We start from the raw sequence: 12,336 nt of genomic DNA, 5'->3' as shown, positions 1-12,336 counted from the left end.
CTCTTACTACAGTGTGGATGTACCTTTAAGTGCTTTTTTAATATCTCCTCTACAGAGTCAATGATACTCATGGGAAAAACCACCAACTAAAACCCATTCAAAAAAGCTGCTGCATTACATTAAAAAGGTAAGAGGTGTAGGATCTAAGATTTCACTAATTTTTCAGAAAGATAACTGATGTTTACCAGTATACTATGCTGTAAAAGAAAACAGTGATAAAATAAATAAGTTCATTTTGTGATTCCATATCCCATTTTTAAAAATGTTTGCTCACTTACCTGGTAATGTGTCTCAGCTGTGTGTGAGAATTAGCAGAAATCTACTCTCCAGAGCGCCAGTGCATAGATTGATTGCTGCACCCACATGGAGTCACTGACTTCTGTGGGGTTCTGGGTGTGTGCAATGGTACCCCTGTGCTATCAATTGCAGGGAGAGCACCTAATCATCCAGAATAGATGTCCTGACTAGAGGAGGCACAGAGTGCAGTGCTTCTAACAGTGAGAAGTTCAGGTTGAATTGGTCACTGAATTTCAAGAGTTCTAATAATTTTGCTACCAAAATTACTTTAGTTTTTGCATCTTTCACTAGTTTATCCAGGCAAAAAAGTTTCCAGACAAATATTCTTGTTTATTTCTAAAGTTTAAATACATAAGCTATTGCTGTAGGCTATAAATGTGTCAGACCAGACTGCTACGTTAATAAACCTGAAAAAAAATCAAAATCATCTCACTTTCAGCATTTTGAGAGCAGGTGGGAAAGTTGCTCTACAACCAGCTCCTATCTTTACAGCCTTGGAGTCATTTGGTCAGTTTGCACGGCTGGCTAAGACACCCAGAGCTGGAAAACTGTCCATAATTGTCCTTTATTAGGATTCTTGCATCTTCATCTAACACACTGAACAGACTCAGGTGTTGTCTATACTGGTCTACTTACATTGTCACTCATGGGGTATGAAAAATCCACACCTCATGAGTGACAAAGTTGTACTGACCTAACTACCTGTTTAGAGCACGCTGTGTTGACAGAAGAGCTTCTCCCATTGACACAGTTATAGTACTGCCTCTTGGGGAGGTAGTAACTATGCTGATGGGAGAACTCTACCTGGTTGGTGTAGGCATGCCTTCATTTAAGTTCTCCAGCTATGCCAATGCAGCATTTTAAGCTTAGACCTTCCCTCAGAGACAGTACACTTGACTCCAGGCTGACCCAGTATGGCAATTCATGCATTCAAGTTTCATAAGCGTCTGATGTTACACAAATCTTTTAATAAAAAGAGAAAGATAAGTTGAAAAATTGTAGCTAAGTATGGAATCTACAATCTGTTTTTTCGAGCAACAGAGTGTGTGTGTGTGTGTGTAGGGGGTGCATATGGTAAACCAGAAGGGTAACCAGACTCACTAACCACCTAGGATTACAAGGCAGGAGTGTGAATGGGACAGATGAAGCCACACCTTGTAAAGTGACTATTTTACAAGTAACTAACTGACTTTGCCTCAAGTAGTATTTCCTCACAGTTGAAGATTTGCCGAAGTTCTGATGCAGCAAAACTGAGAATTCGTGGGGTATTGCAAAATGGTCAGGGTAAAACAAAATAGTTTTGAAACACTGAATTAGCACTACAGGCTAATAGATGTCAACTGAAGAGATCTGAGAGTACTTCACATTAGACAGTGTTGACTCTTATCAGGAAAAATACTAGGCTCAAAGTATGACAGTAACATTAGAGAATGATTCTAGAACCTGTCCTTCTCCAGCCAGAAACACCCAGCCCACCACACACATGCATTAATGAATGCATGAAATAAGCCAAATCTCAAATATTCATACTTGAGATGAAATCACTTGAGGCCTCATGCTTTCCTTGCATAGTAAATACTCTACCACACTAAATCAAACATTAATCCTTCACATCTTAAAACCTTCCACTCCACTGTAGTGCATATGAAATAGGGGAAAAGATTGTGCAGTCCCATCATAGGTGCATTTAACTTATGTGATTTTAGCTATTTGCGCTCAGCAAAACAAAATAAGGAAAATAATTTAAATAAATACTGTACTTGTAGTACAGTCAATTCTGCCCATCATTCCACTCAATGAGCATTTGACTATAATGCTATTTTCACCTTATATGCTGACTTCAGAACCTAACCCCCGCATAAGATGGCAACTCCCCTGTATTCCCTTCATTCAGAGGTTACATTTGTTATTTAGAAGGCCTCCATCTTAGTCAAGGATATTTGAAATGCAAATCAGCAACATTGTGATTTTTAGCTGTGACAAAAACACATTCACGTTGCAAGAACCTGCTGTTGAAAGAAAGCAACAGCAGCTCTGCACTCTGTGCATGGTGGGGGCTCAGAGGCCTGCTAGTAATGAGTCCCAGAGAAGGGCAGTTCCTGATTCAAGCCAAGAAGGCCTGCTGAGCAGAGCTGAGAAAGGAGAACAGACCTGGCTGCAGCAGTGTTAAGAACTGGAGAGAGGCAAGGAGAGATGGAATAGAAAGTAGCTGAAAGTCACTGGGTTTAGGGAGTTAAACAAAGAGGAGCTCTGAATCCAACCTGGCCTAGAGACTTCTAGGGCTAGGGACATCGAAGGCATCTAGCAGTCTGAGATCTCATTTACTATCCCAACTGGGATAAGAAGTCACAACAGTTAGTAGCCCTTTTCCAAAATATGCTTTCACTCCACTTTCCAGTTAACAGGATGAAGTCCAATGAGCTTCATTCAACCCATTCAGAACTGCGGGGAAAGCAGTCGGGGGTCCTGGAAGAACCAACATTCTGTAAGATTTTGTTTTTAAATGCCTTCCCCACACCACATAACCCCTGGGGATAAATGGTCAGAGGTGAAGTCCAGGGCAAGCACCACCAGTAAGGGGTACTGACTCCAAGATCAAAACCACTGTCACAGAAACCTCCACTGCTGAATTGCAACAGACTTGAGTGGCTCAATCTCATTCCCTTCCATGCATTCCAAGCTGCATTCTGAGTCACTGCACACCTGTGACTAGTTTATTAGGTCTGACACTCTCCCTTCTGGGAGCTTTCTTCCTCAAAAGTTAATTTGAATATTTAATGGTGCCAGACTGATTTCCCTAGAGCCTGATGGCCTCTATTTATCCACAGAACAGGTACCACACGTACAACAGTAATATGAGCTTCCCTACCCATGCACTGCTAACTTGCCTCAACCCTGTCTTGGTAAGACCACATGTATAGGCAAGGAAATGAATCTATTCTCTCACCCATTCAACCTAAAGCCCACTTTCAGCAGCTGAAGCCCCTCAGCATCCCTTATCCCACCACTCCTTTCCGGGCAACTCCATCTCCTTTCATTCCTTGACACATGAAGTGGTCTAGATACTCAAGAAATCATTCAATGCAATGCTTTGACACTATCTTACTACAGAGGTAAATACAATGGTCATAAAACTTCTCATTCAAAAGTTTAAAAAGAACCTGACTATTTGTAGAATAAATGGTCATCAGAAATGCAGCAGGATGCAATACTTCATATGCTACAGGGAGAATTGATCCATATGCTGGGTTATGGGAAGAACAAATGATCAGCCTGAAAACAGAAGGACCGAGGATTTGGCTTAGTTTCATGAGAGAAAGTACTATGGGGGAGGGGGGGGGAAGGGTCAGACAAGAAAGAGGATCTCAAGACAGACATGAAGTCAGTTAGGTGCAGAGGAATGGGAAGGCTGCATCAGATGATAAGGGTAAAACAACTGAAGTCAATTCTTACTCCACAAACAAAATATCATTAACAATCTTTGGCCTCGGAGAGCTAATGAGGCGTACATGTGCAATGTGAATACCTAGGCTGGAACCAGACTGCCACTCCTGTGCACAGGCCAAACTGCTATCATATAAACTACATTTCATTACTAGCAATAAGACAGACAAAGTTTGGATCTGGACTTTCCCCAAAGCTCAGGTTGTTTGAATCTGGATTTTGGTTTGGACCATCTCTCTAATGCTCTAGTCTAGTTATGCAATAGTGAGCTAGCAGTGAATGGTTATGAGATATTAAGTCCTCTACAGAGCTGAAGTATCTCAAAGACGGGCAATGCTACTCCATGACCCCTGTAGGCAGGTTCATCAAATTATATAAAGCTTTAGGAAGAGAGTTTGCTTGGAAAAGCAAAAAATTCATATTTTTATGAAGAGCCTATAAAGACAAAAGTGGTATAGTTTCAGAGGAGAAATTTTCAAAGTTGATTCATACCCATAGTCTGAAGAGCTCCAGAAAAAGATCCTGTTCTTTTGGTGCTGGAAGCATTTTGTATAACTACCCCTAATTAACATCTTAAGAATCTTTCTGGTTTTAACAACTCTTACCATATAACAACCCTTTAAAGCCATAGTTTAACACTCTCCTTCTTGTTAGTTTTCAGTTTAGAGAATTTTACTTCCTCTATACTGCAGTGTGTAATTACTTCTTTCGAATTGTCATTGCAGAGAGTGGCATCAACCAGGTTTACTTCCATTTCTATTTTGTTCTGAATAAGTGGTTAAGCACTTATCCTCATTGCGGACATATTTAGAAATACTTTCCCTTGACTCAAAGTTTCTCCCACAGCTTTCTGGCTGAAACAGTTTTCCTCGTTTTGAAATCCACATCTAACATACTTTCCAGTTTGCTTTTCATGCCATTGTTTGGGGCCTTCTTCTGTCAATATTTACTGAAGGAGGACTAGGATGTAGGAGTTGATTGTTCTCTTCCCAGGACATCTTGGTCAACAGAAACACACCTCCAGCTAGAGTCAGATTCCAAGGCCAGAAGGGACTGTTGTGATCATCTAGTCTGACCTGCTGTATAACACAGGCCACAGAATTTCCTTAGGAAATTTGAGAGCAGATCTTTCAGGAAAAGCCATCAAGTAGTGATTTCACCACATCCCATGGAAACCACTGAACAATTTAATTACCCTCACTGTTAATTTATGCCTTATTTCCAGTCTGAATTGGTCTTGCCTCAAGTTCCAGCCATTGGACTAGTACTGCAATTATAAAATATGCTCTAACACAGGGACGCATGAAACAGCAAATCTATTTATGTTTGAAAGCTTATTCCACAGCAATCTTTCAGCACAGATGTGTCATTTATGTACATCTGCAGTAGGGAAATCTGCAGGGATCAGAGTTCAGCTCTTCATAGTGAAGAGGACTAAGAATCTACATAAAACAAAAAACTCTGAAGTCTCCAAACAGGGTTCACTTGCATTAGGTCAGTAAGATGAATCTATCCACTGGGGCATTGTTTTAATGTTTCTAAGTGGGACTAAGTAAAATCTTCTGTCTCAATTCTATATGCCATTAATTCAATGGCATAGCACGTCTCCCTCCCAGATGAAGTTGCCCTGTGGGAGGGAGTAGTTGCTCACATGCTCAAGCCAGTAAAAATGCCTGAATACAACAGCTTTCACATGTCACTGAATCCAGGTGGTCCAGGCAAGGACTCAGGGCCCTTCAGAAAGTATGCAGATGAGGAAGGTTACATGCATCTTTTAAAACTGAAGCAAGACTGTTCCAGGACAGAATAGTAACCCAGTTGGTTCCTGTCAAGGCTAATCAGAAAGTTTCAGGTACCTGGCCTGGGGTAGATAGAGCTAAGTATTGTAAGAGGCAAAAGTGTACGAAGTTTATAGAAATGGAGATACCTTTCCATTGTTCTTTTATTCAAAGCACACTAGAAAGTAAGACTTGCTTACACAGGTCAATAGAAGACTCGAACAGAACCTCAGAAATCCTAATTCCCAATAGTCTGCGCCAAATAATTCCCAGGCAGATTTCCTTTCCCGAGCTTCCTCAGCATTTATTTTACACATCCATAAATCACAGAGGGATACTCTGTAAGGAAAAGAAGGAGTTCTTTCACCTCACAGCTGTTTCTCAAGGGTGCTGGGAGTTACAGATCTGGAAACAAATCAAGGTGAAGTGTGCCTTTGGCCAGGATTTTCAAAAATGGGTCTCCTACAGTCCATATTTAGGTGCTTCTAAAAACTGGCCTGTTTTTCCAAAAGCAACAAATATCCAGAAGCTCTGTCTAGCTATCAATAGAAGTGAGAAACATCTGTGTTTGAATAAGTTTGATCTTGTTTCTTTCCCACAGCAATACTCTTTTTGTGGAAGGTTTGCCTCACTTTTAGGGGAAAATATATATCACAGGACTTTCCAGAAGTCATTTTTTAAGATTTTTTTTTTAACTCACCCAAACTGATGCCATGATATGATTGTTTCACTGAATCTGAAAAACAGATATTAATAGAATAAGACATAGTGCTAATTTATATTTACTGATAATAAAAAACAAAGTTATCAGCCTTCCAATGTTAAAAAATTATAAACATGGCAGAAAACACCTTATACTGAGAGCGAAGGTGAAAGGATTAAACTAAACTAAACTCTCTCAGGAAACTATAAAGCTCTGTTGTCTTGGATCATACTTTATATGCTATCAGAGCACAAATACAGAGTTTTGGAGTCTGAAGACAGAACCTTACATGGATTTTTTCCATTTGGCAGACACTGTAAACATACTTGCTCAGCTCAATGTTTTGTTTAAAAGAAATCCTCCTGCCTTTCCTGATATTATAAAAACAAAAATCTGGAAAAATGTCTTAATGGTTGGCAGACTCCTCTCCCTTATCAGATCTGGTTTGTGCACTTGTCCACAACTTCTACCCTGACCGGGATAGCCTCGTTTATTAACTCTGATTTCACCTCCTCCTGCAAACTGAGCTCTCTTTGCTGAATTAGGTTCAAGGTGGCTTAACTGAATCAAGACAGTCTGTAACCTCCATTGGCAGGAACATTTTAGGATGACAGGAGGAGGACTCTTTTCAAAAGAGCTACAAACCTTGGGCCCTTTCCCCTTACAGCTTTACCATTCTGAACATCCCCACTGATTTCAATGGCACTTCTTACAGGAGAATTACTCATGAGTAAAGATTGCAGGACTCAGTCCTAAGTTAACTGGTTCCTCACTCTGATAGGAGTTTTTGTTTGTTGGTTTATTTATATTGCTTCAGATACACATGACTAATGCTGAAACATATCCGTTTCTTTCACCATACTTATTTTATCCTACAGTAAAATTCCACTCACACACAGGAGCGCATAGCCACCTTTTCATCGGGCATTTCTAGGTTCCTCCAAGATTCTGCATCACCCCAAGAAGTTTGAGATTTGACTTAATTTTGTCATTTGAAGATATGAAGTTGAAGTTTCTTATAAATAAGTAAGCATAGACAAGACTTAAGACTGCATATTTTTATTTTGTATTCTTACCAAAGCCAGTGGATTTTAGCTTTGTTCATCTACTGGCTGGAATCCTTGGACCCTTTTGGTCATAAGAAAGCCATACTGGTTCAGACCAAAGGTCCATCTAGCCCAGTATCCTGTCTGCGGACAGCAGCCAATGCCAGGTGACCCAGAGGGAATGAGCAGAACAGGTAATCAAGTGATCCATCCCCTCTCACACATGTCTAGTTAGCCGAACTACTATCAAGCATCAGAAAACCAAATGACAGATGCTATCTGTTAAACTCAGTAAATCCCACATGAAGGATCACTGCCACTATGTGAAATCCTGTTTTTAAGCAATTTCTTTAAAAGAGCACTGTCAGGCAGCTTGTTTCCTCAAGGTAGGTTTTATTTTAAAAACTGGATTTAAAAACAATAAAAATCTCTGTTACTACAAATGTGTTCAGGAAGTATTTCTTTCAGTCTTTGTAAATCCCATACACCAAGGCTGTAGGAGCTACCCCTGAAAATGAAACTGAATAGTCCAGCGGTTCCAAAGCTACTTGTGCGTTTGGGGCCTACATTTACAGAACACTTGTTGATAATCTATGGCCAACTGGTTGATCACACGGCACTGGCTGTTCCTCCTTGTTTCCAGCTCCCTGATCATGTTAAAAAAAGCTAAAATATATATTAAGCCACTCCCTTAATATTGTTCCATGTGCATAATTGCAGAGCTGCCAGTCACTTGCCAATGAGAAGGTAGGTGGCCCAGAAGGGAAGATGCGACTATATCAGAGAACCCCTGCAGGCTATCCAGGAGAGGGTTAAGGACAGGCAGTGCACAAGCACCTGGTGAATAATAAGGTTTCATTTAGGCCAGCAGTGGGTTCAAATCTCGGGCTCTGTAAAGGCAGGGGTGTGGCTTGGCTTGCCCCCAAACACTTCCGAAGTTCAGGGGTGCAAGGGAGGTGGGGTCATCGGCTGCTAGCTGCCCCCCAGCACAGATTTCACTCTCACCCACTGGTGCAAGCGGTCTGGGACGGGACAGGGGCAGAGACCCAGAACCACCCCCCCAGCCGCGTGGGAATGCAACACGCAGCGGAAACCGAGCAGTAGCTACGGGGCCTGGGGCAGCTCTGCAGGGAAAGCGCAGTCGTGCCCCCCACCCCCGGCTTCGGCAGCGCCTGACACAGCGGGGGAGGCGAGCGGCCCCTGGAACAGCACCAGGCGGGCTCCCCCCCTGAGACACGTACCTGGAAATCCCCGCAAACCACCCGCGGCGAGAGCAGCTGCAGACAGCGCCCGGAGCAGGAGACAGAGAGTAGCGGGCGCCGCCCAGACCCGCCCCCAGCGCAGGCTCCACCTGCCCAGCAAGGGTAAGTGGAAAACTCTCCCCAGTACTCCACCCCATCCCAGCAGCTCCCTTTCCTGTCTCTTGCCCTTCCTCCCAGGCTCTTCCAGTCTTAGGGTAGCTGCTCTCTCCTTCTTGCAGTCCTTGGGCAAGGGGGTGGGTGTGTGAAGCTGAACTTAAATATATTTTTAACCTTTCTAACAAAATTGAACACAGATGTGTTGAATTGAGTCATTTTCACCCCTCCCCCTTTTAGATGTCCTAAAGCCAAGGCAGATTTTCTCTCTCTTCTGCATTTGTGAATAGAATGGCTGTGAAAACACCACAGCTGGACTGGCAACAAATTGATTGAAATATTGGGGTGTGGTTGCTCTGTGAAGGTTCATGGTGTGATCACTCACAAAGAAAGTGCAGTGTGGAATGGTGGGTGCAACACTGGCAGCCACTGGGCTGGCTATGAAATCTTTTGTCACCCTGCCCAGTCACAGCCCACTACGTAATGCAAGCAATATTTCCAGATTAGAAGGCGGGGTGGGTGAGGTGTGGCAGAATATTCTGCAGCTATAAAGCTTTGGTTTGGGGGAGTCGCATGTCCCAGCTATTTCAGAAAGGCGCAGTGGTGGCAGGAACACGTCACCTGGGGTGTCTTGAGAAGTATTTTGTCATTTATAACCACTTCGGCAGCGAGTCCCGAGGTGGAAGGAACCCTCCTGCCATGGGTCTTTGGGGCACTTCAGCGGCGGGTCCTGGAGCAGAAGGACCCCCCCCCCCGCCACTGAATTGCCACGGAAGATACTCCGGGAGCCCAGGCCCTGCGAGAGTTTTCTGGGGCCCCCGGAGCGAGGGAAGGACCTCGCTCCAGGGGCACCTGGGGCCTGGGGCAAATTGCCCCACTTGCCCCCCCTCCCCTCGGGCAGCTTTGCCCTAGTGTGAAATCAAATGCCAGCAAGACTTTATTTATCCATGGGATATGCAGGAACCAGATCAGGCAGCCAATGTTAGCTGTATGGAGAGTCTCCCTTGTTGTAGGAAAAGGGGTCAGCTGCCTCTGCAGCACTTTGCCCCCTTGTGTTGGACCTGACAAAGGGCCCAGGATTAGTAAACTCTGGCCACGGTGAGGATGAGCTAATGTGAAAAGGAGACATACACAAACCCCTAGCCCCAGCCTTGTGGACATGCATGTTAGGAAGGCATGTTCTCTTATATAGCTCCCTTTGTGCTAGGAAAACCACTTTACCCACAGTGGACTTCTAGACAACAATGGCTAAGGAAAGACCTGACAACACAGCTACATTGTCAGGGAGCCATGGGAGGGCAGGAGTTCCTGGTGCTGGGCTGGTGACACTCTATGAAGAACCCACACTCCTAGTCTCCCACTGATCCCACAGGGTACATGAGCTCTGGGATAGAACTCTGGATGGTCCATGGTTGGGGGAGAGGCAAAACGTCTGTCCTCTCTCTGATGGTATTTACTGCCCCATCTCCCTTAATGAGCATTTCAGTGGAAGAGTGATTCGGGCCTCAGTGATGGTACTTCCCTTCCCTTTTGCCCCCTGCTTGGCACTGGCCCCAGATGACCCATGGGGTGACTACCAACAGGGCCTTAACCTTGCTGTTTAGGTACCTGTCAGATGGAATGTTTGTATCTTAAGATTCCATGGCAGTTGGGAGTGGCAGTTGGGCAGTACAGGACAGAGAGGGGAGACCTAGAGTCCCATTGCCTCTCCCAAGCTGACCAGAAGTCTCATAGCACTGAGGGGGCTGCTGGGCATTGCCTATGTCCCGACAAATCCAGCATCACCAGGTTTCACACTCCCTGCTCTCGGGCATGGGACCTGTTATCCCTTCAGGACAGAAGAGGCTTTTCCTGCCTCACCAGCATCAGCTGCCACCCAACCACCATCTCGCATTTTAGAGGCAGCCGGAACAGCATCCTGGCTGGACCAGCGGCACTCAGCCCAGAAGTGTCAGACTGGACTGGACCCAAACAGAGGCCACACGATGGATAATAGTGACTTTGTGGGGAATGGGAGGGTAACACTGTATTTGCTAGGAAGGTGTATGTGGCAACCTAAACTCAAGGAGGCTGTTGACTGTGTGGGTAGATTAAGGCAACACAATCGGAGTGATAGTCTCTGAGAGAATGTGCTGGCTGTAGCTTAGGAGACCTGAAAGGAAGAAAAGAGCATTGAGGGCTTGAAGTGTGTATAGTTGTGGAAGAATGGTCCTATAATTAGGGTGCTAACCATGTTCTGCCACGGACTTCCTGTGGGACCACTTATCATCTTTGTGCTTCGGTTCCCTATAGCACTTCCTTACCTCAAAGGTGTGTCGTGAGGATAAATACACTAATGATTGTGAGGCATTCAGATACCACGATAATGGGGGCCATATAAGTTCCTTTGGTTAGAGCTGGTCGGGATTTTTCTACTGGAATAAAAAAATGCCCTTTTCCCACCTGATAGGTAGTGGTATCAGGGCACCAGCAACTTAACTCTTGTCAAGTTTTTTGTAGGCATTAAAGCAAAGGAGTGTTTAAGGAAGGATTTGAAGGAAGATAATGAAGTATCTTTGCGGTTGTTTATGGGGAGCTCCTCCCAAGCGTGAGGAGCTGCATGGGAGAAGGCATAAAGGGGCTTTTTTGAAAATGTGACAGATGGGTGATGGCATAAAGGTGCTTTTTTGAAAAAGTGACAGGTGGGTGATGGAAGCTGGAGTCAGCATTTTGATAGTGAATGAGAAATGATAGGAAAGGTGGGGATAGGCCACAATGGAGCTTGAAAATGAAAAAAGGCAGCTGATAGTTGACGCAATAGAGAAGGGGCAGACAGAAGAGGGACACAGAGAGAGAGGACATGATCAAAGTGATGGGCTATAAAAATGATCTTTGCTGCAGCAATCTGAGAAAATATGAGCAGGCAAGCTTGTCTTTGTCAAGGTGTGACCTTAAGAGTACCCCAATGCCAGATGGTGCACTGTTGTCATGATATATACCCAAAAAGAGGCATGTAACATCTCACTGGAAAACTAATAACTCACTGATCATTAATATTCTTGTGTGATGCATGTAAAGTTAACCACAAAGAACTTTATAGATGTGCTGTAAATACGTGACTAAAATGTATTTGAACCAGACAGACGGAATTAATAAATACGTTTTTTCTCCAGACAAAGAAAAGAGGTCAATACCTCAGACCATGTGTGGATAAGTTCAATGGGCTATTCATTTGTATCAGAGGTTGCAGGAAGAGATCATTAGCATTGTAAAAATAATCAGCGGGAGAGGAACCGGCAAGGTGTCTACACCAGGCAGGGGAAAGGAACTTTGTATGGGGATACCCTTCAAAAGAATACAATTCAAAGGTTTACTGTACTATCATGAAAGGAGGAGTGAACTCCTGAGTTATCCTTCACGTGAGGAAACAAAGAAACCAAGGACTTTGAGCTCTGTGAAAGGTCCTGGCTAAAAACTGGTCAGCCATGTTGGACAAATGGTAAGAAAAACATCTTTGAACAAAGGACAAAGTTATATTGAAGTCTTAGAAGCATTCTTATTTTTGTTGGCTTGTACCCATTTCTATCATTCTTCCTTATGTTTGATATCACTTAAACCTATGCCTTTTTAATGAAATTTACTTTTACTATAACTAACTCAGTGCTTTGATTGAGATAGTGTTTGTTAACCCCAGGTAAGATAATAAGCTGCTGTTTACTGTCTCTTCAGTGGAG

At 43.6% G+C, this 12,336-nt stretch overlaps 1 protein-coding gene across 1 annotated transcript in view; it reads right to left on the bottom strand.

Moving 5' to 3' along the window:
* The window catches only part of ANXA3 (annexin A3), a 32,010-nt gene extending 23,400 nt beyond the window's left edge, over window positions 1–8,610 (bottom strand). The window contains exons 1-2 of the mRNA XM_050945215.1: window positions 8,510–8,610; window positions 6,220–6,255 (exon numbers count right to left, since the gene is read on the bottom strand). Of these exons, the coding sequence (XP_050801172.1) occupies window positions 6,220–6,234 (15 nt within the window). The 5' untranslated portion in view covers window positions 6,235–6,255; window positions 8,510–8,610. The remainder of the gene's footprint in view (window positions 1–6,219; window positions 6,256–8,509) is intronic.
* Window positions 8,611–12,336: the final 3,726 nt, after the last annotated feature.

The sequence above is a fragment of the Gopherus flavomarginatus genome, chromosome 3 (assembly GCF_025201925.1).
Source record: "Gopherus flavomarginatus isolate rGopFla2 chromosome 3, rGopFla2.mat.asm, whole genome shotgun sequence".
Taxonomy (NCBI): Eukaryota; Metazoa; Chordata; order Testudines; family Testudinidae; genus Gopherus; species Gopherus flavomarginatus.
Note: the sequence above shows the minus strand (reverse complement) of the source record. Positions and strands in the feature narration are given on the sequence as shown.